A 23,381-nucleotide genomic window follows, 5' to 3' on the forward strand; every position below is an offset into this window, starting at 1 on the left:
CTCTTCTGTTGTTTCATGGCCAATAGGTGGCAGTATAGAATCACTAACCAGCACAGGGGGAGGGGAATCGCGGATATAAACTAGTAGTAATCAGAGGATTAAAAGACTCAAGACACATTATTAATGCAGGTTAAACCTACAACTCCTCTATTGTTTCATGGCCACTAGGTGGCAGTATAGAATCACTAACCAGCACAGGGGGAGGGGAATCAAGGATACAAACTAGTAGTAATCAGAGGAGTCAATTAAGTTATTAATGAACTAAACTATGATGATTTGCTTTGGAATTTTTTTAAATAAAAAATAAAACATTCTTTTACACTCCCCGTGGAACAGCTTTTTGCCAACATAAATTAAGCCAACAGAACAGCGTGTAGAATACTAAAGGAAGCCAGATGACCTTGATTGATTTACAGGCAGCATGTACCGGTACAATGCATCCTTATCTGATCACTTCTGCCGCGCTACTAAACTAGTGTCGTTTGTAGTAATTTCCTCCTCTTCTCCCCCGAGGTTGGAAGGACTGGAGGACCAGAGCTTCTCAGGGGCCCGCTGCGTCTTTACTCCCAGTCCCGAATTTATCAACGCTAAACTGGATTGTGAGGAAATGAGGAACAGATAGGAGATATGGGGTTTGAAAGCAGTGGAGAGAGATTTAAACCCTGCTGTTTTCACATTTGGTTATGCAAACACCATGGCATCGACTGTTCTGCCCCCTAGCCAGAAACGTAAAAACTCAAATTGCATGCAATTTTTATCACACACCGACTTGGCCTCTAAGAAATGCAATTATTCGATAATGGCAAAATGGAGGAGGACGAAAAAACTGACAAGGTTAAAATACATTTCTTGTCTAATGATTATATTATATTAGATTAAAATGTATGATGTAAAATGTTCTCTTCCAGATGAACTGAACAACTTCTATGCCCACTTTGACAGATCCAACACAGAGACTGCCATCAAAGCCCTGCCACCACCAGATGACCAGTGCTCACCCTGTACACCTCTGAGGTTAAATCCTCCTTAACTCATTGGCTGCCACGCTGTTTCCGGGATATGGCTATGCACTGCCACGCATTAAACCAATGGGGTCGGTCACCTTGTTTGCAGGGCTATAACTATATTCTATATTATAGCTATGGATGCAAATACTATGGCCCATTTGACATCGAGTATCTATCGTTCAAGATGTGAAAAAGAAAAATAAATTCCATCCATACATTCCCGTTTTATACCGTGGTTTAGGGTCATTCCTGAGAGGCTAGTAATAGCCTGCAACATGTATTATACTTAATCCATTGGCATTTCGTCCCTACACACGCTACAATAAAAAATTTAAATGCATATGATCGGTATTATGTTCCATCATGAATGCATGAAAGGGGGGGGGTCGTTTCTGATTAATTGATTGTCAATAACGGCATTTGTTAGTACAACAACATACGCTGATCAGGGCGATGGCTATGGAAACAAGGCACAATCAAGCTGAAATTGACGTTAAATTGCTCTTACCTGTGGCCGGTGGGATTCCAAAAAGAATATTCCAATTATTCGATTGCCATCTGGTAGATTGTATGTCCATTTGGCCCACGACATAACCCACCACAGCATAATGAATCGGGGGTCCTAGGTTCAGCTAGGAAGCCCTAGGTTCAGGTTACTAGAAAAGTCCACCCGGACCAATATAATCGACACACAGCCCAATACACAGAGTTTCAAAGGGTGTGCAATACCGACCGCATCCTACCAGGCGGCGGTATTGGACTTTTGCGCTCGCAGACTCACTCCCTCTGGTAACGCCAAGGTACCCGGATGAATAATGAATACAAATATAGGAAAAAATAATAAACGATCTAATCACTTATATATACGTGGTTGGCGTTCAACGGTTGTCTAGCAAACACGTATATACACGTAGACGGCGCTGAATGAGTTAAGCAGAGTGAGCATACACAAAGCTGCCGACCAGCTGGCTAAGGTGTTTACTGACATCTTCAACCTGTCGCTGGCCTCAGCGACAGTAGCCTACCCACATGCCTAAAAACCACTACCATTATCCCTGTTCCTAAACAGTCATCAGTATTGTAACCTGCCTGAATGACTACTGCCCCATTGCTCTCACTCCCATTATAATGAAGTGCTTTGAGAGACTTGTACTGAACCACATCAAGGCTCCCCCTCACTTGATCAACATCAGTTCGCCTATCGCTCCAATAGGTCGACAGAGGATGCCATCTCCACTGCACTTCATTCCACCCTCACTCACCTGGATCAGAACGACACCTATGTCAGAATGCTGTTCATTGACTACAGTTCAGTATTCAACACCATCATCCCCCCAAAGCTGGTCCCCAAACTACTCCACCTTGGCCTGAACACAACACTCTGTAATTGGACCCTGGACTTTTTGACAAACAGACCTCAGGCTCAGACTGTCAGGTTGGGAAATCACACCTCCTCCACCCTGACCCTGAGCACAGGTGCCCCTCAGGGCTGTGTGTTGAGTCCTGTCCTCTACTCCCTATTCACCCATGACTGTGTGTCCATGAATCAAACACCATCATTACATTTGCGGATGACACCACAGTGGTAGGCCGGATCTCTGACAACACTGCCTCTCCCCCCCTGCTGCTAAATCCCTCATACACGCCTTCATCTCCTCCCGCCTGGACTATTGCAACTCCCTCCTCACTGGCATCACCTCCCGCTCCCTCCATAAACTGCAAATGGTCCAAAACTCAGCCGCCCGCCTCCTAACTAACACCCGGTCCCGTGAACACATCACTCCTGTCCTCCACTCTCTCCACTGGCTCCCGATCAAACACTGCATAAACTTCAAAACACTACTCCTCACCTTCAAAGCCCTCCACAGCCTGGCCCCCCCCTACCTGACTGATCTACTTCTTCCCTACCGCCCCACCCGTTCCCTCCGGTCCTCCTCCACTGCCTCCCTCACTGTCCCAACATCCAAACTCAAAAACGTTGGTGATCGGGCCTTCTCTCGTACTGCACCCCGACTCTGGAACTCCCTCCCTCAGTCCATCAGAGACTCCCCTACACTCTCCACCTTCAAAGCTCGCCTCAAAACCCACCTGTTCTCCCTTGCCTTCAACCCCCCCACCCATAACCCCCACCCCCCTCCAACCCGATTGATGTCTGTCTCCTGTCGCTCTGACTTTTTGTGCTATCTCATGCTGTCTTCCCCTGTTCCCCACATGGTCTCATGTTCCTCTTGTTTTTGTTTCTTTGTTTTTGTTTCTTTGTGTTTTGTTTCTTTGTTTTTACTATGTTCCTAACTACTGTCAGCGACTTCGGGTCATTGAGAAGTGCTATATAAATAAAATGTATTATTATTATTATTATTATTATTATTATTATTATTATTATTATTATTATTATTAACGAGACAGCATACAGGGATGAGATCCAACACCTAGTGTGACATGGTGCTCCAACAACAACTTCGATCTCAATGTCAAAAAGACCAAGGAAATTATAGTGGACTTCAGGAAATCCAAAAAAGGCCCTGCAGCGGGTAGTTAAGGCCGCAGAGTTCACCATCGGCACCCAACCACCTACTATCAAGGACATCTACCTGAAGCGCTGCATGCAGAGACCCCACCCACCCCTGCAATGGACTGTTTGTTCCCCTGCCAAGTGGGAAACGGTACAGATGTCTCCGGGTTCGCACCACTAGACTCAAAAACTGCTTTTCCCCAGGACTGTAACCCTGATGAACTCTGCACTCAGTGTACTATTATGCACCATCACTACCTGACTACCACCATGAATGCTGCACTTTACTGTCTACTGTCTCCTATATGTCTCTTATATTTTTTATACATTATATTTTTATCTAGGTATTTTTGAGTGTCTTATGATGATGACTGTGATGATGATGATGACGATGATGATTTAAATAGTTTTTTTTATTGATTGCCCTGTACTGTGTCTACATTGTGTCATTGTGACATTGTGTTGCTGCAGCCGACAATCGCATATGGTGTCTCAGGCATTCTGTAGTCGACATGTGTCAACAAATGTACATGCCTGTTTGAATTTATGTTGTGCCGTTGTTACTGTAAAAATGTAATGATTGTGATATGATGTTGTTAATGAGACGATGAGCTGTATGTGTATGTCACTGGAATTTCCCCAAGGGGATCAATAAAGTACCTATCCTATCCCTATGCTTGTGCCTCGCTCATTATACAATGACAATAAACTGAACTGAACTGAACTGAACTAACTACACACCCTCAATAGCCCTACACTCTTCTGGCCGCCTGAGACTCACTCCTATTCAGACTCCTGGGGACTCATCAGAGCGAAGCAGGTTATTCTCTGTTCTCGCTGCACAATGGGGGAATGAACTTTCTATCAGTCAGTAGAGCCTATTGGGATGCTAGATCCTAATGTGAAACACTGTGATTTACCATACCTTGCTATCTGTCTATCTTTTTTATGCTCGCTCATGCCTGTATTTTTTACTGTTGTGAAGCACTTTGAACTGCAACCTCTGTATGAAAAGTGCTATACAAATAAAGTTATTATTATTAGTACTACAGCCAAAACCCACCCAATTTTCCACCGTTGACTAAAAACATACTTCTTCAATCAATATCGGAAATAATAATAATAAAAGAAAATAAACGTACTGTCTTTTATTATTATGTACTTTGCTACTAAGTAATCTACTATGCCTATATTACTACGGCTTGCTAATATGTCTATACTACTATGCACTCAAGAGTGTAGCACTCAAGTTCAACACTGTTTGACAAACAATATCACTTACCCTTAGCTACCAGAGTTGTACCCTTCCTGCTGACTTGTTGTACAGAACTTGTAAGTCATCAGCTGATTGATTGATTGATTGAAAACTTTATTAACAGATTGCAGAATGGGTACAATACAGTATGGCTCAATACAAACAACTGCTAAGAGGATGCAGACCAGAAAAATACTTTTGTCTTGTTTACATCAGGGTCCTCCATTTTCAATTCATCAAGACATTTATGACATACAAGACATACAAATATACAGTACTGTGTAGGAAAAAGAGATAATAAAAAAATATATACTAAATGATATAAGCTAAATGTAAATGTAACTAGTAAGAGTAGGTAAGGAATATGTACAGATTCAAGTTCAAGTTCTTTATTTGTCAAATACACAATACAGGGTCATTGCAGGTAATGACATGTTTGTGTTTCGAGCTCAACAGTGCACAATTAAGAAACAACAATGAATACAAGAATGGTAACAATAAGTAGTAGTAAGATAAAATAAAATGAGGTAAGATAAAATAGTCAATTATTTACAGAAAGCGTCTTGTGTATAGTGTATGGCATGAAAGTGCAGTGCAGAGTGCGTGTGTGTATGTGTCCAATAACAATAAGTAGTAGTAGTAGTACGATACAATAAAATATAAAATGAGGTAAGATAAAATATAATAGTACATTTTTACAGAAAGTGTCTTGCGTAAAAGTGTATGTGCATTAAGGTGCAGTGCAGGTTGTGTGTGTGTGTGTGTGTGTGTGTGTTCAAGAGTTTTTTTAAGAGGTGTGTGTGTTCATGAGTTTTTTGATAGGGCTATCTCCTGTTCTTGTCCTTGTTCTTGGTCTTGTGGCTTGTGGGAACAAGCTGTCCCTGAACCTGCTGGTTCTTGTGCGGATGCTCCGGTCCGTTTGCCAGATGGCAGCAGAGTGAACAGTTTGTGGCTGGGGTGACTGAGGTGACGTCTCTGAGAATGTTCTGGGTTTTCCTTCTGCACCTCTGTGTGTAGACTGTAGAGGTTGTCCATGGCTGGCAGCTCAGTCCTGGTAATGTGTTGTGCTGACTTCACCACCCTTTGCAGAGCCTTGCGGTCGATGGCTGAGCAGTTGCCATACCAGGCAGTGATGCAGCATGTCCGGATACTCTCTATAGTGCACCGGTAAAAGTTGCAGAGTATCCTGGAGATATAGATATAGTATCTACAGATACATAATGTAAAATAGCAGGTATATACAGACAGATGTAAATAAAATATATATACGGTAAATATATATATACAGCATTATTGTACATACTATCATACAGAGGTATAATTATGGGTTATATGCAGGTATAAAGTGAAAAAAGTAGTAGAACGCGCTCACCTCACTAGACTTGACACTGGGTGCTGTAACCTCTGATACCATACATAAAAAATAGGGAAACAAGTGCGCGATAAGGGGGCGGGCTAGCGCGCGGTCACGGAGAAACGTGGAACGAAACGCTGAACGCAAGTAGGTTACCTTAAGTGTTCACGCGTCCAGCCATGCACTCCAGGTTTTTCAAATTTATTGGCAGCCTGAAATCATGACGTTTCGGTGTGAACACACCTTCTTCAGAATGGCTTGCATGAAGCATGAAGGGTAAGTGACCCAAGTTTATACAAGTCAAACAGGAAGTGACAACATAGGAAGTGACAACACATTCCAACAAGAGATCTGCACAAGAGTACAAAATACCACTTACAAGCACAACCTTTTCAGAAGTATGTAAATCAAAAAGATATATCTATATATATTATACAGAGTAGGCCTACATCTTAAACTACTGAAATATAAACACTCATGACCCATAGTAGTCGTCTTTCAATTATAAATATAAAGATAAATATAAAGAATAATAAATGAAAATTTAAATAATTAATAAACAATCGAATGAAATGAAATAATCAAATGAAACAGGTCAAAACATTTTCCAATTTTCTTTATATGCAGGTATATATATAAAAAGGATTATATGCAGGTATATTCAGACAGATGTGGATACATATAAATATATACAACATTATTCTACATGCTATCATACAGATTTAATATGGGTAGACTATAGTTTGAGGTAAGTAGTTATGATTACAGTGTAAGGCAGTTGTAGACAGTGAAGGCAGTAGGCAGGTATAAATTGAGTATATAGGCAACAGAGTTCAATATAGTTCGTACAGTATGGGTAACAGAGCCTAGAGTATAGGCAATAGAGTTCAGAGTTTATACGGTATGGGAGTGGGGCTGTCATCGTCATAGATATATATAAAGACCAGATGGCGCAAGGCGGAATCTCCCGCATAGTTCACCGGCGGCCATCTTGTTACGGTCAACTACTGCTGGTGAGTGATCTGCACAAACAAGAATACTCTTAACTCGCTGAAATCTTGACGGATTACGTGGCTATGATTCTTGCTTGGAAGGATTATTAGATTATTATAATTTTTTTCATATGAAAGTCCATTATAAGTATGCAGTATGTATACATCTCTGACGCTATTAACAAACCAACCGGTTGAAAATGTATAGCAAGCTATGGTTATTTCAATAGTACATGTGTAACGGTTGTGACAACGTCACCTCAAACTTCGATGCCCAGAGGGAGTTTCGAACACTGGTCTCCCACGCCGCGTGCAACAGCACAGACCGCTATACCAAGAAGTGAACTCACTGCTTTGTAACGTGTCTATGTGTCTTTTGAGGATGAGAGTGAGTTTAACCCATAGCACTGCTACTCACCCCAGCCTTTCGTGACTGCGCTTCACGATATGCTGCCCGTGGCAAGATGGCCACCATGTGGCAATGTCGGTCTCCGTTGGCCAGCAGCGCGGGTGAGTCATCTAGTCTTTATATATATCTATGGTCATCGTGGTACAAAGCTAGGAGAGATGACAGGTGAGGGGAAGTAGCTGTTCCTGAGCCTGCTTGACTTGGAATGGAGATTCCTATAGCGCCTCCCAGAGGGAAAGAGGGCAAACAGTCTGTGATTGGGATGAGAGGTATCCTTGACAATGTTGCGTGCCTTCCTCAGACACCGTTTGTGATGAATAGCCTCAATTGCAGGGAGTGATGTACCGGTGATGCGTTGAGCGGTTTTCACCACCCTCTGCAGTGCTTTCTGGTCAGAGGCAGTGCAGTTGCCGTACCAGACTGTGATGCAGTTGGTGAATATGCTTTCTATGGCGCACCGGTAAAAACTGAGCAGAATCTGAGGAGAAAGGTGGGCTTTCAGACAGCCTGCCTGCAACAAACAGAAGAAAGTTTGGGTTTGTACCAGAGGCCATTCGACTGGTGAATGGCCACAGTACAAGGAAAGGTCAGTTTACTAATGTGCACCCTTTGACCCCTTGATTTTAACATTTTGAAGAAAGTGCACCTTTGTACTGACCGAATCCATTTATTTATTGGAGTGTAGGGATCCCGTTCTGGCAGTGTCATGTCTCTTGTGCTTTGAAGTGTCATGTATATCTCTTGTCCCTGTTTTGTCCTGTTTTTGTCTTGAATGTGTAGAAATGCAGCTGTTTGCCATATCATGCTCTAAATTGCCCCTTGCGGGACTAATAAAGTTTTTTGAATTGAATTGAATTGAATTGAATTGAATTTCCTCAGGGCTAGATCCACAAAGAATGGATTGCAAGGGGAGCTCCAGTAGCTCACCACGTACCGCGAGTGCTATTTCAGCACCGTAGACAACCGCGCTCGCGCGGATCTGGGGCTGAGCGCGTTCGAATCCCGGACGGCAGCCGTGCCTTTCCCAGAGTGTCTTTCCCCCCCATCTGAACCCTTTCAGCCTGCTTCTGTCGGTCGAACTTGACCAAGTATGAATGCGAAGAAAAAGCGATAAACGCTAAAAGAACCAGGTGACTGGTCAAAGTTTAAAAAAAAAAAATGGATTGCACAGTGCTAATTGTACCCTTACTTAAAATTCATTATGAATTGAAAATGGGGGACCCTGATGTAAACAAGACGAAAGTCTTTCTCTGGTCTGCATCCCCTTAACAATTGTGTGTATTGAGCCGTACTGTATTGTACCCATTCTGCAATCTGTTAATAAAATTTCTAGGGATGTTCGATATTGGCTTTTTTACCGATACACAGATATTGTCCAACTCTTAATTTCCGATATCAACCGATACCGATATATGCAGGGTTCCCCCCCCCAAAAAACGGAATAATTTCAGGTAATTAACATTACATGGCGTTTTCACATTCGCCGAAATGCTTGCTTGTGATTGGTCAATAGCGCGCGTCAGAGGTCAGTTATCAGACAATAAAAAATGTGATCACAAAAACAACAACATTATGCATACTTTTGACAATAAATAAAATCTGAATTTGCTCTTACTTGCTTGCCTGGGTAAATATAAAAAATTTTTTTGTTTTGTTTTGAAAACTGTGACGTACGTGGGTTGGTCGCCACGCTTCCGTGAGTCTGCCTCAGGGCAGCTCTGGCTGCAATTGTAGCTTACCACCACCGGTATGACTGTGTATGAACGAATAATGGACTCTGTGAAGCGCTCTGGGTGTCATGAAGAGCGCTATATAAATCCAAGTCATTATTATTATTATTATTATTACCATTATTACTGTATTTATGACACCATCTGAACATCAGGTTAGTATATGTTATGTTTTGGATGTGATGTGTGTGTGTGTGTTTGAATGATGGCTAATGCTGTCTCGTTTTCTCTATCAGGTGCCGCCCGTCCCTGAAGAGTGCTGATTGCCTAATGGGTAACAGCTGATGACAATCACCTCAAGAGGGACGGGTGGACAGATATACCAGACAGCACACACTCGTCCGGGCGCCTCTCTGTGTCAGTTACCAGGGACCAGGCTGTTGGAGGTTGCCATTGTTTACCACTGTTTGTGTGGAATGGTTATTTTAACATTGTCCACTGTTGTTTGTGTGGAACCGTTATTATGACACTGTCCACTGTGGTGTGGGATTGATATGTTAAGTGTGTTCATGTTGTTCACACCACTTACCTGGTAGGCCTTGTATTCGTGTTGGTGCAGCTACCAGGTAAGTATATATATATATATATGTATATTGTGGCCTCAGTGCCACTTGCCACCCGTGTGGAATGTGTTAATATATATATATATGTATTGGGCCTTCTGCCTTTTTGCCACTGCTTGTGTGGAATTATATTGTGTTGTGCACGTGGTGTACATTTGCTGGGGGATTCCCAGACTGCCAACCGCAGGGTTTGTGGTGACACTAGGTCACTAGGGCTTGTGCTACCCATTAATTATAATTATCTTGTGTGTTCTCCCCTTACCCTTCTCCCTGTTTGTTAATTGTTTGCGGGTTGTTTTCTTCCCTTTATTAAATCCTCATCATCATTTAAGTGGAGGTTTGAAGTCCTACCACAGTAATAAATATAATTTACCTTTTGAAAGCGCGTTTGTGGTGTTTTACTATCTGCCGGGACCTTGCTTTAAAAGCATCTACTGAGGGGGTTGTTTTGTTCATGTGCAGCTTGCCTCAAGTTTCTATTCTATGTGGTCATTAGACCTTGGTACATGACAAAAACCGATACCGATATTTTCCGATATTACATTGTAATGCCAATATCGGCCGATAATATCGGTAGGCCGATAATATCGGACATAAATTTCCATTCAATCAATCACATGCATGGTGATTGATTGAATGAAAATGTTATTAACAGATTGCAGAATGGGTACAATACAGTACGGCTCAATACACACAATTGTTAACACATTCAGGGCCATTGGGATGAGTCTAATTAATCTCAAGAGGATCGGGGAATGTAAACAAACATGGGGCTGTTTGTAGAGCTAAATCTATACTTTATAGTATTGCTATCTGTCCATTCTCATTGTCAATTGAGTCCATAAACCGTCCCTTCAAAATGGCTTCGATTTTTTTTTTCATCAATAGGTTCTCATTTTATAGCGCTGTGAATATAAGCTTTATACCGGATTTGGTCTAGTATATTTCCTGGAAGCCGAGATACAGGGCTAATAGCTATTAAATCCAATGGCATTTCGGTTATAGATACGCTCCAGTTAAAACTCAAACTGCATATGATCGGTACGATCCTCACGCATGTATGCATGAAAGGGGGGGGGGGCGGGGGACATCGTTTCTGATTATTGATCACCAATAACCGTGTTAGCCTCCTAGGCCGAACGCCTGGATGGCTATCAAAGCAAGGCCCGATCGGGATGTACTTTCCGTGAAAAAGATCTTACCGTGGTCCGGTGGGATGTCCCCGAGCATTTCCCCGTTATCGATCGCCATCTGGTAGATCGATATGTCCATTGGCTGATGATAAATCCCCTTATTGCATGGTGAAATCTGCGATGCAAAACGTAATCCAAGCTACATGCTACACATCCAGAATCCTGCTACTGGAAACAAAAAAAAAAAAAAAAAAAAAGAGTCCACCGTTCGGCCACAGGGAACACTGCATTATCGTGATAGCGCCCCTAAGAGGATCTGGCCGGTATTGCACCTTCTCTTTTTTTTGATCCACTTTTTCTCCCATTTTCTATTTTTCTCCCATCCCAATTTTTGTATCATCCAATTCAACCCTCCCCTGTCTCGAACGCTGTTTCTTGCCTCCCACAAGCCGGCTGCAATGTGGACTAAGTCATACATAGCACGAGTCCCCTCCGATACTCGAGGTAACAGCAGTCGCATCTTTTCACCTGTGCGGCGCGATCTTTCAGCGTCAGGGGTCTGCGCTTTGGAGGGGCGCCGCCCCCATCGCTTCCTGATTCTACTGCGCAGGCGCACCAACCGACCTGTAGGAGTCGCTGTCCACAACGCCCGATCCCCACCCATCAGTTTCCCACCCCAATGTGTATTAGTACGGACGACCAGCTAAACTGAAAGCAATGTGGAGCGCTGGGCTCGAACAGGCGAACCCAGCGTTTCCAGCATTCGTGGTGAGCGCCTTGCCCACTGCACCACGTAGCCGCCCGGTATTGCACCTTCTCGAATTCATAGCGTAGGGTAGATCTGCAGTGCCGCTCGGCGACCTTGAATAGGTTATTAAAATGGAATAAAAGCAATAACAACTTGCCACGGATTTATCCGTGCCTCTGTCCACAACCGTTGGAATCGAAACACGGATAAATACGTCCTTGGGCGCCATTGTGTTAAGGGGATGCAGACCAGAGAAAGACTTTCGTCTTGTTTACATCAGGGTCCCTCATTTTCAATTCATAATGAATTTTAAGTAAGGGTGCAATTAGCACCGTGCAATCCATTCTTTGTGGATCTAGCCCTCAGTCTTCTCAGGAAGAAGAGACACTGGTGAGCCTTCTTGACCAGTGACGAGGTGTTGAGGGTCCAAGAGAGGTCCTCGGAGATGTGTACACCCTGGAATTTGAAGCTGGAGACACGCGTGACCTCTGTCCCGTTGATATGGACGGGGACATCATTTGGAGCTTTTGCCCAGACAACTGGGCGGGGAAAACCAATCTGAGTCAGGTAATCACAAGCTTGTAATTCCGATGTTCTACCTGTTGTTTTGACTATTTTGGTTCTTGAAGTGGCATTTTTATAGCTACGTTTTAACATTGAAGTGAACGGGCTCTCCCACATCCGTACCTCACATCACATCAGACTTGACCAACATGGCCATTGAAAAGAAGGGGAAACTTCCGTTTCGTTGGCAAAGATGCACAGATATATTACCTATTAGAATTCTTTGGCTGTCATAACTTAAACCCAAAAGGTTGCTTATGAAACATATCCTTAAAAGGCGGTCCTTCTGGGAGCTCCAGTAGCTCACCGCATATCTCGGCGCTATTTCTGCGTCGGGGAAAACCGTGCTGTGTCACGGATCTGGGGGACTCGAGTTCGATTCCCGGACCCGCCGTCATTTCCCAGAATGTCTTCCCCTGATCTATATCCCGTTTCAACCTATATCTGTCGGTCATGCTTGACCAGAAAAGCGATAAATGCTAAAAAAAAAAAAGTTTAAAAAAAAAGAAAAAAAGGCGGTCCTTCTGGGTGATGGGATCTAGACACACCCCCAAGATCATGGGACTGTGGGTATATATATGCCTATCCCGCACGTTCGGATTGGCAGTGGCACCAAAGTAAATTTGTGTGCAGTAGCGCTACTTCAAATAGTGATATGGGTGAGTTGAGCGGATAGCCTTTTTTCTTTTTTTACTTAGTTGTACATTTGCAGGTTGCATGTGTGGAAAATATTTTCAGACTTGAGAGCAGTTAATTGACTTTGTAAATACTTTATTAAATTGGGGACATTGATCTAAGTTAAAAAAATATTAAATGTTATTAGGTACAACCATTATTGATACAGGGTATTGAGTGTGTGAATTATGACAGATTGTAAGCTTGTTCAGGCCTCCTTGGTTCAGTGGCGTTTATCAAGGCCAGAGCACATATATACATATCGTTATCTCTGGGTCGCTGTACATTTAGCTAGATGGGGTGGGGGAGACACGTCAGCCAAACACAAAGTTTATGCGTTTGGACCTAGATTGTGTGGCATTTGCCTGCAAGTTAATCCGCCTATGGACCGAGGAGAGTATCAGATTGAGGGCTAGGGGATTAGTTTGCTCTGCTTTTTCTGATAGGTACTCTCTCTTTTCCGGATATTGTCGTGTCTTTTCTCTCTCTATTTCCTGCTATTATATTTGCCAATATCCCAGCTCAACACTTTCTCACAAGGTACGTGATGGTGGTCAGCTCAGCAGTAGGAGCAGGTCAGCTCAGCAGGAGCACTAGATGCATTATAGTATTAGTCATAATTATAAAGATGAAATTAAATACAAATGTATAAAGTATGGAATAACATAAGTAAAAAATACAACACTACTATACAAATACTATACTGTAAATAGAGTATGTGAAAATGTATGTATAAAGGTATAAAACAGTATTACAAAAATGGAAAGAGATATGAGAGTGGAATGAGAAAATAAAATATAACACTATGTACATATATGTCAATGTGTGTAAAAGTGAAAAGTGTAACGTTATACAAGTAACAGTTCCGTGATAACGCCCCATCCTCATCATATCAAATTTTTGGTCAAAATATTTCCTCAGAATTAGATTTTACAATTGTAAAACTAGAACCCATAGAAATTATATATATATAAATATAATTTCTATGGGTTCTAGTTTTACAATTGTAAAATCTAATTCTGAGGAAAAAGACACGACAATATCCGGAAAAGAGAGAGTACCTATCAGAAAAAGCAAAGCAAACTAATAATACTATATATATAACCAAACCTGTTGCATGAGCTCCAGGATTCCTGACTTCTTTCCACTATGACTATACTGTAGGCTAGTAGGCTTCTGGTCCATTTTGAACAGCCAGGGCAAAATATGTGTAAACCCTGGTGCTTTAGGCTAGATGTCATGAGATGGCAGTTGAATGACTGCCTAATATAAACCATCTTTATTCTCGTAGTTAGAGGCAGTTGACCAAAAAAAGTTGTTTTCCAAAATTAAAATAGACCTATAATTAATAAAAAACATGCAAAACCAAGAACGATTACAAGTTTGGAAAAACAACAATTTCTCACAAGGTACGTGATGGTGGTCAGCTCAGCAGTAGGAGCAGGTCAGCTCAGCAGTAGGAGCACTAGATGCATTATAGTATTAGTCATAATTATAAAGATGAAATTAAATACAAATGTATAAAGTATGGAATAACATAAGTAAAAAATACAACACTACTATACAAATACTATACTGTACATAGAGTATGTGAAAATGTATGTATAAAGGTATAAAACAGTATTACAAAAATGGAAAGAGATATGAGAGTGGAATGAGAAAATAAAATATAACACTATGTACATATATGTCAATGTGTGTAAAAGTGAAAAGTGTAACGTTATACAAGTAACAGTTCCGTGATAACGCCCCATCCTCATCATATCAAATTTTTGGTCAAAATATTTCCTCAGAATTAGATTTTACAATTGTAAAACTAGAACCCATAGAAATTATATATATATTTATATATTTATTAGTGCTGTCAAACGATTAAAATATTTAACTCGATTAATCGCATGATTGTCCATAGTTAACTCGCAATTAATCGCAAATTAATCGCATTTTTTTTTAATTTTTTTTTTCAAGTTCCAAGTTTTAATACTCTTATCAACATGCGAGTCAACAAATGCTTGCTTTGTGCAGCCATTTAACACAAAAGGATGACCCTCATGCATTGCAAAATTGCATCAAATTCAAAACAGAGTGATGCACAAAATAACTTAAAAGAAAATAATAATTTAAAACAATGAATAAAGTGTGCATGAAATAATAGGGGAAAGAAAACGTTAGGAACTTGTTACATTCACACACACAAGGGCTGATTAATCACACACCCCCCTCTCTCCCTCACACACACACTCTCCCAGCTCTTTTTCTCTTTTGCCCCTTCCTCATCTCTCTCACCCCCCTCTCTCTATATATCTCACACACACACACACACACACACACACACACACACACACACACACACACACACACACACACACACACACACACACACACACACACACACACACACACACACACACACACTTCAGAAACAAACATAGTATCAATGAGAGCATCAATAATACACCTGAGTGAAGTCTAGTAAAAAAAATAAAAAAAGATTTTTTTTTTTTTTTTAGTTAATCTTGAGTTAAAAAAATTAGTGGCATTAATAGAATCGGGAGTTAACACGATATTAACGCGATATATTTGACAGCCTTAATATTATATATATATATATATATATATATATATATATATATATATATATATATATATATATATATATATATATATATATATATATATATATATATATATATATATATATATATATATATATATATATATATATATATATAAATATAATTTCTATGGGTTCTAGTTTTACAATTGTAAAATCTAATTCTGAGGAAAAAGACACGACAATATCCGGAAAAGAGAGAGTACCTATCAGAAAAAGCAAAGCAAACTAATAATACTATATATATAACCAAACCTGTTGCATGAGCTCCAGGATTCCTGACTTCTTTCCACTATGACTATACTGTAGGCTAGTAGGCTTCTGGTCCATTTTGAACAGCCAGGGCAAAATATGTGTAAACCCTGGTGCTTTAGGCTAGATGTCATGAGATGGCAGTTGAATGACTGCCTAATATAAACCATCTTTATTCTCGTAGTTAGAGGCAGTTGACCAAAAAAAGTTGTTTTCCAAAATTAAAATAGACCTATAATTAATAAAAAACATGCAAAACCAAGAACGATTACAAGTTTGGAAAAACAACAATAGACCACTGCTAGCTAGAATTAGTAGACAATTAATAGCTTAAATTAATAGGCAATTATCTTTATCAGCAGAAGATGTATTTATTGCTGGATGAGCGTTAAACTGACCCAGTCTCACACTGCTCCAAATTGCATCCCACAACAAACATGTTCTCTCCTTGTCTCCAGGTACCAGTTCCACTCACTGTGTGGTGCTGCTCGGCCTAATCGGCGTCCACCTTGTATTTGGGCTGAAACATCATGCGAAAAAAACACCCTCCTTTCTCCACGAGCCTTTCCTCACCGTATGGAACGCCCCCACAGCCCATTGTCTTTCTCGCTATGGCGTGGACCTGGACCTGAGTGTGTTCAACATCGTCCATAACCAGGACCAAAGCTTCATGGGTGAAAACATCACCATCTTTTATGAGAAAAGTTTGGGGTTGTATCCCCACTACACCGATGGAGAAGCCATCTACGGCGGCGTTCCGCAGAACGCCAGTCTCCCCAAGCACCTCAGGGCTGCCGCCGAAGACATCAACGTCCACATTCCGGACAGGGACTTCAAGGGCCTGGCTGTGGTAGACTGGGAGAGCTGGAGGCCAATATGGGAGAGAAACTGGGATGCGAAGCGTATATACTGGAAGGCCTCAATGGAACTGGTGAAAGATAAACACCCAGACTGGAGCCCTCAGCAGATAAAGCGGGAAGCCATGCAGCAGTTTGAGAAAGCCGCGAGAGAGTTCATGGAGGCGACGCTGAAGCTGGGGAAGAAGGAGAGACCCAAGGGGTTGTGGGGTTACTACGGCTTTCCCAGCTGCTACAACAACTACGATATCGATGATATAGAGTACAAGGCGGAATGTCAGCCCATCGAGAAGGAGAGGAACAACGAGCTGTTATGGCTGTGGCAGATTTCCTCCGCTCTCTATCCTGATATCTACCTCCCCATGAAAATGAACGGGCTTGGCGAGGAAGTCCAACGGTACACTCAAAACCGTGTCGGTGAGGCCATAAGAGTAGGGCTGCTGATGCCCTCCCCCCTCCCTGTGATCCCATACACTCGCTTCGTCTACACATACTCCATGGAGTTCCTCTCTCAGGCAAGTGGCCGTCGTTAGTGTTTAGTGCCACGCACACACACATACTAGTGTGGTGTTGGTTGACTGAATCATCTGATCTGATATCCTCTTGTTCCATGTCCTGTATAGGAGCACTTGGTCTACACTATTGGAGAGAGTGCTGCTTTGGGATCGGCAGGGGTGATACTCTGGGGAGACGCTAACTACGCAGAGTCTCAGGTGAAAATGGCTATTTCAATGTTCTCTCGATCATGTGTAAAATGTATGTTGATTCCGACTGATTGGTTGCTATTCTGTTTATTGTCTTCTTTTTTCCCAGGCTTCTTGTGAAGCGGTTAAAAACTACATCGATGACACCCTGGGTCCTTATCTAGTGAACGTGACCTCAGCGGCCACCCTGTGCAGCAAGCATCTGTGCTCGTCAAAGGGGAGATGCCAGAGGAGAGACCCTAACTCCAAAGCCTACCTCCACCTGGACCCCACAGCCTGGACGGTGGTGACGATGAAGAAGCCAGAAGGAGGACAGGACTACAGCGTCTTTGGACAGATGACACTGCGTCAGGTTGTGGACACAAAGGCCAACTTTCAGTGCACATGCTTCCCCGGGTGGGTCGGCGAGAGCTGCTCCAAACCATCGAAGGGCTAATAAACTTTGTTGTGATCAAATGGTTAATGGATTTCCGATTTATACTTTCTGAGAGAGTTGATGTTGCTGGTTGTTTTAATAAATAATCAATGATGATTTAAATCTACAGTTTAATTCAGTTCATACGCATCGTCATTTATTTTTAAACTTATAATAATACATACGAATGTATAACTAGAATAACCATTTATTATATTAATAATAAAATGCAAATACTTGTGCCCTAAGGATAAGGATAAAGCGCTGAATGAAGCCTATAAACTAAGCATGTAGAGAGCATGGCCCATAATGGCCCCCAATCAGCCCTTTTGAAGTGAGCTTCATATTGACAATGCCAATGCTACTGCTACATAACAATACACTAACACATGGCCCTTAATGGCCACCACAAACATGTGTAGGTGCCCCAGACAGGGGCGTAGCTGGGGGGGGGGGGTAGCTTAGGATGATTCCAAGGGCCCAGCACTGGGGGGGGGGGGGCCCAATTTTTTTTTTTTTTTTTTTATACTAGACATCACTCAGGTGTATTATTGATGCTCTCATTGATACTATGTTTGTGTGTGTGTGTGTGTGTGTGTGTGTGTGTGTGAGATATATATAGAGAGAGGGGGGGCTTTGGTAGACTATTGCATTGGTCCATTCATTGAAGATGAACGCAATGCGACATCCTTTACTAGGCTCACCCACCAACAGTGCAGGTGCTGAACTGCTGATCCGAATGTATAGGTAAAAACCATATTATGCGTTTTCATCAATAAAGAAATTGCCAAAAAAAATGCATTTGGGGGCCTACAAATACATTCTTTCATGGGGCCCAGAATCTGGAGCTACACCCCTGGCCCCAGAACCACCCCATCCATACCCACTCTCACTGCCTATGATATCTATATGCCTACACAAACTCATCTATGCCTAAGTTGTTAATATGATTTATATTACTGGTAGTTCATACAAGACATTATCGTCCTCTAAGCCAATCTGCACTTTAACATAGGCCTGGGTTATTTTCATTTCTGTTAGGAGCATCAACAGAAAAGGCAGATCTTCCAAGCTCAAGGAACATTAAGCACAAAGTCCCATTCCAGCAATGTTGTGATGTAGGACTTTATGAAATAAGTTAGTCAGATCTTGTTTCTGAATTCCATCGTTTGTTTTTCCACTTGAGTTCTTGTAAGCAAAACAATAAAAGCATCTGTAAAAAGTTATTTTGGTCTGTTGACTTTTAATTGTAACAACAAAACGAATGTTTGTGTTTCAGTTTTTTAAATACATAGTGCCTGCTGTGTTATTTCTGTTGAGAAACATCCATCATTTTTAAAGACTGTCAGACACATTTAATGCAGGTTATTAAACCTACAACTCGTCTGTTGTTTCATGGCCACTAGGTGGCAGTATAGAATCACTAACCAGCACAGGGGGAGGGGCAATGATATAACCTAGTAGTAATCACACGAGTCAATTAATGGACTGAACTATGATGATTTGCTTTGGAAGAAATGGAAATAAAAGATGCATTTACACTCCCTGTGCAACAGCTTTTTGCCAACACAAATTAAGATTACTAAAGGAAGCCAGACGACCTTGATTGATTTACAGGCAGCATGTACCGGTACAATGCATCCTTATCTGATCACTTCTGCCTCGCTACTAAACTAGTGAGTAATTTCCTCCTGGCTCCTCCCCTCCCCTGAGGTTGAAACTTAACACTTTGAGTGCCACAGACGTGTTAACTCGTTATTTCATGCCCCCCGTTGAGTGCCACCGACGCGAATTGTCGCTTGATTTTTTTATTAGCGATCTGAATTCATATTTCATCAACCGAGTCTCCCGTTGGTACAGCAGCCCCTCTAGGAGCTCCGATGGGAAAATACCGCCCCCTATCGTCTATCCCTGTGTAACTGCAGGCCATTCGATTAGACTGGTGGATGTGTGGAGGGGGAGCCTACTGGCTCCACTATGCTGGCGAGCCGTCTGATCAAGAGGGAAGTGATCGCGAGATGGAAAGCAGCCTGGAATATATATTTAAAGCAGCCAATAATCAATCAATAAACGCGATCGATATTTGGAATGGCGATCAGGAATTAGAATAATCTTTTTGGAGAACATCTGATCTAAGGTAAGGAGTCTATGTTACCAGTTTTAGGATAATCAGAGCTGTTTTCACTGAGAAAACAGCGTGTCCCGCAGTGGCGGCGCCAGAGAATTGGCATTGGGGGAGCTCTGGGGGGCTGGATTGTTTATAGCAGGTGCTAATGAATTTTAATGCAACAAACAATAACAAACAAAATAACGGCTAATATGGGGTCGGCAATTAGATTTTCCCCAAGCCTTTGCTTGGCGGGCCAGGATCAAAAACAATGGCTAATTTAATATACTGATATTGAAAAATGCAGCACCACGGCGGGTGCATACACTTAATAATAATAATAATAATAATAATAATAATAATAATAATAATAATAATAATAATAACTTTATTTGTATAGCACTTTTCATACTTCACTGTGTGCTTCACAGTGTGCTTCACAACAGTAAAAAACAGGCATAAGTGAGCATCACTCGCAAATGGGGTTTCCCTGATGTAAACAAGACAAACGTTTTTCTCTGGTCTGCATCCCCTTAACAATTGTGTGTATTGCGCTGTACTGTATTGTACCCATTCTGCAATCTGTTAAATAAAGTTTTCATTCATTCATTCATGAACAGCAGATCAGCTGTTGCAGATCACCGCGGCGAGTGATGAACAGATCAGCATGAAAACATGACTCACCATACCTTGTTTGTTGTTAAGTCCTCCAAAATCCCTGCTAATGTTTGAAACACGTTAAATATCCACTCGCCGCCCTCCAATTCCAGATTGGCGTTGAATGCAGCTACTTTATCTGCCAACTTGAACACAGTTGTCATCATTGCTGTTCATCGTTGTTGTTGTTGTTGTCGCCACATATTATGCAGAGAGGACGTCGGCTCGGCACGCAAGAATCACCGACCTGTTGCGATAAACCCGTATTTTAAGTATGGCTCCTGTTTATTAAAAGAAGCGTTATATTTCCCCGTTGCAAAGAAGCTATCCAAATATGTTTGTTTTGTTTTTTTTAACACGCTCGCATCTCGAACGAGGAAGTGAACGTGCGTTAGGGAAATATACACACGGCCCGGTGGGACTATTCCATTGGTTCTCCCAGTCCACGTGACCATTTCTAGCATTTCAATTGGCTATAGTGACAGACATATGTCCAATATAACGGAATTCGTAATGTATTTTATATATAAATAAAATGAAAAACATAACTGGGAGGGGGGGCTTAGAGGGGGCTAAGCCTTTTTCAGAGGGAGCTTAAGCCCCTGCTAGCCCCTCCCCCCTGCCGCCACTGGTGTGTATGTGTGTGTGTGTGTCTTTCTATTTTCCTGAAGTTTTCGAGAGAACGATAGCTTTTCGAAATGCTATAAAAAGGATATGAACCGATTAAAAAACAATCCGTTTCGACAATGTTGACTGCAAACAAGTCATTGATAAGCGACGGGCAGATTAGACACATAGCCATAATTTAAAACATAAATTATGCGTTTTTAACGCTATCATTGAAGTGGATGCTGGCATCCAAGGACATTAATCAACGTTATGGCTGGCACTGAAAGTGTTAAGGACTGGAGGACCAGAGCTTCTTAGGGGCCCGCTGCGTCTTTACTGCTGACTTTATCAACATTAAACTGGATTGTGAGGAAATGAGGAACAGATAGAATATTTTTGGGGTTTGAAAGCACTGGAGAGAGATCTAAACCCTGCTGTTTTCACATTTGGTTCCGCGAACACTGCGGCATTGACTGTTCTGCCCCCTACTATCTTAAAAACTCAAATTGCATGCAATTTTTTTTTTATCACAAACGGACTTCGTCGCTAATATATATTATGCAAGTATTCAATAATTACAAAAGGGAGGAGGAAGAAAAGACTGACAAGGTTAAAACCAGTTTATTTTCTAATCATTTGGAGCTTTAGTCCTGACAAATGGCTGCATTTCAAATTGATTGACGTCCAATACCGCCTCACAGTTTGATTGATTGATTGATTGAACATTTTATTAACAGATTGCAGAATAGGTACAATACAGTACGGCTCAATACACATAATTGTTAATGGGATGCAGACCAGAGAAAGGCTTTCGTCTTGTTTACATCAGGGTCCCATTTTCAATTAATAAGTCTGTTCATTGGATTGCTATTTTCCTTCCCTCAGAAATTATCATAAATTCCCTCCGTCCAAAGGAAATGGGGATGGGTGTATTTATGATGTGTTATTTTTTTAAGGTAGACAAATGTGGGTCTTCAGTGGGTCTGATTAAATAGGGAAGATATTAGTTTTAAAGCCCCCTGGCTGTAGGGTTAAACAATAATATCCTATCATATATCATTGTCAGATTAGTTGTGATACCTTGGTATAATTAGAGTAAATGGTGCATTTTATATAAATAGTAAATGGTGCATTTTATATAGTGCTTTTATCTCACATTCACTCACACAGATGGCGGAGGCAACCATGCAAGGTGCCAACCTGCACATTGGGAGCAATTAGGGGTTAAGTGTTTTGCTCAAGGACACTTCGACATGCTGCCCGGGAGGAGAGGGAATCTAACCAGAACCTTCCGACTACCAGACGACCGCTCTACCTCCTGAGCCACTGTCGCCCCAGTAAACAAATGACACCATAGACCACTGCACTTCTGCATTCAATTGAGCTCATGGAGGAGCGTGGGGGAAGAAAATAAATGAATGTTGATGAGAGCCTTGACGTAAGTGCTTGTAGCTATGGCTGTGGGGGTGCTGGAGACATGATCCAATATACTTTTTTATACGCCTAGTATAGTCACTTTTTCGTACCTACTCCCCAACCTTGCATGTTTATACCACTATAAGCGAGTGGCCCTCCCTCCCTCTTCCTCTAAGCCCTGTGAGCTCTAGCAGGCCCCTCCATCTCTCTCTCTCTCTCTCTCTCTCTCTCTCTCTCTCTCTCTCTCTCTCTCTCTCTCTCTCTCTCTCTCTCTCTCTCTCTCTCTCTCCTCTCATCTCTCTCCACCTCTCTTCATTTCGCCGTCTCGCTCTGTCACCCCTTCGTGGTCACGCCTCGCCCCCCCCCTGCTGCTCGGTCTAGAGATTGTCTCGCTCGCTCTCGGTTTAATAAGCAGTTTGTCACGCTCTCCGTCGGTGTCCTTCAGAAGAGTGGAGTCTCTGATCGGGTATCATAGGAGGACTCTGATCCGCTTGTTAAAGTGATCTATACACGAGCGTGGCCATGGCCGTGGGCGTTGTTTATTGATAAGGTTCCATATCCATAGGATCCTATATGCATGTAATTATTGGTATGTAATGAAAATGGTGTGATTGATCGATCGATTGATTTCCTTTTATTTGAGTGTCAAGCACCAAGGTATCCGGTCCGCGTCTATTTTTTTACCAACGGATTTCCAGTTCCGCGTTCGCGTTCTGCGATCTGATTGGCCACTGACGTTTCTGGTGCGATCTGATTGGCCACTGACGTTTCTGGTCATGTGACATGTGCGCCCAATCGCGTGACGCCT

General features: G+C 42.0%; 1 protein-coding gene across 1 annotated transcript; it reads left to right on the forward strand.

Moving 5' to 3' along the window:
- Positions 1–421: 421 nt before the first annotated feature.
- On the forward strand, positions 422–17,809 carry LOC311229618 (hyaluronidase-1-like; the record flags this gene model as incomplete). The annotated part of the gene is made up of 5 exons (XM_084315694.1): positions 422–599; positions 909–1,001; positions 16,267–17,180; positions 17,289–17,378; positions 17,479–17,809. 5 exons carry the CDS (start codon positions 422–424, stop codon positions 17,803–17,805), a joined length of 1,602 nt encoding a protein of 533 aa, XP_084171820.1. The 3' UTR covers positions 17,806–17,809.
- Positions 17,810–23,381: the final 5,572 nt, after the last annotated feature.

The sequence above is a fragment of the Notolepis coatsorum genome (genome assembly GCF_963971535.1).
Source record: "Notolepis coatsorum genome assembly, chromosome: 6".
In the NCBI taxonomy this organism is placed as follows: Eukaryota; Metazoa; Chordata; class Actinopteri; order Aulopiformes; family Paralepididae; genus Notolepis; species Notolepis coatsorum.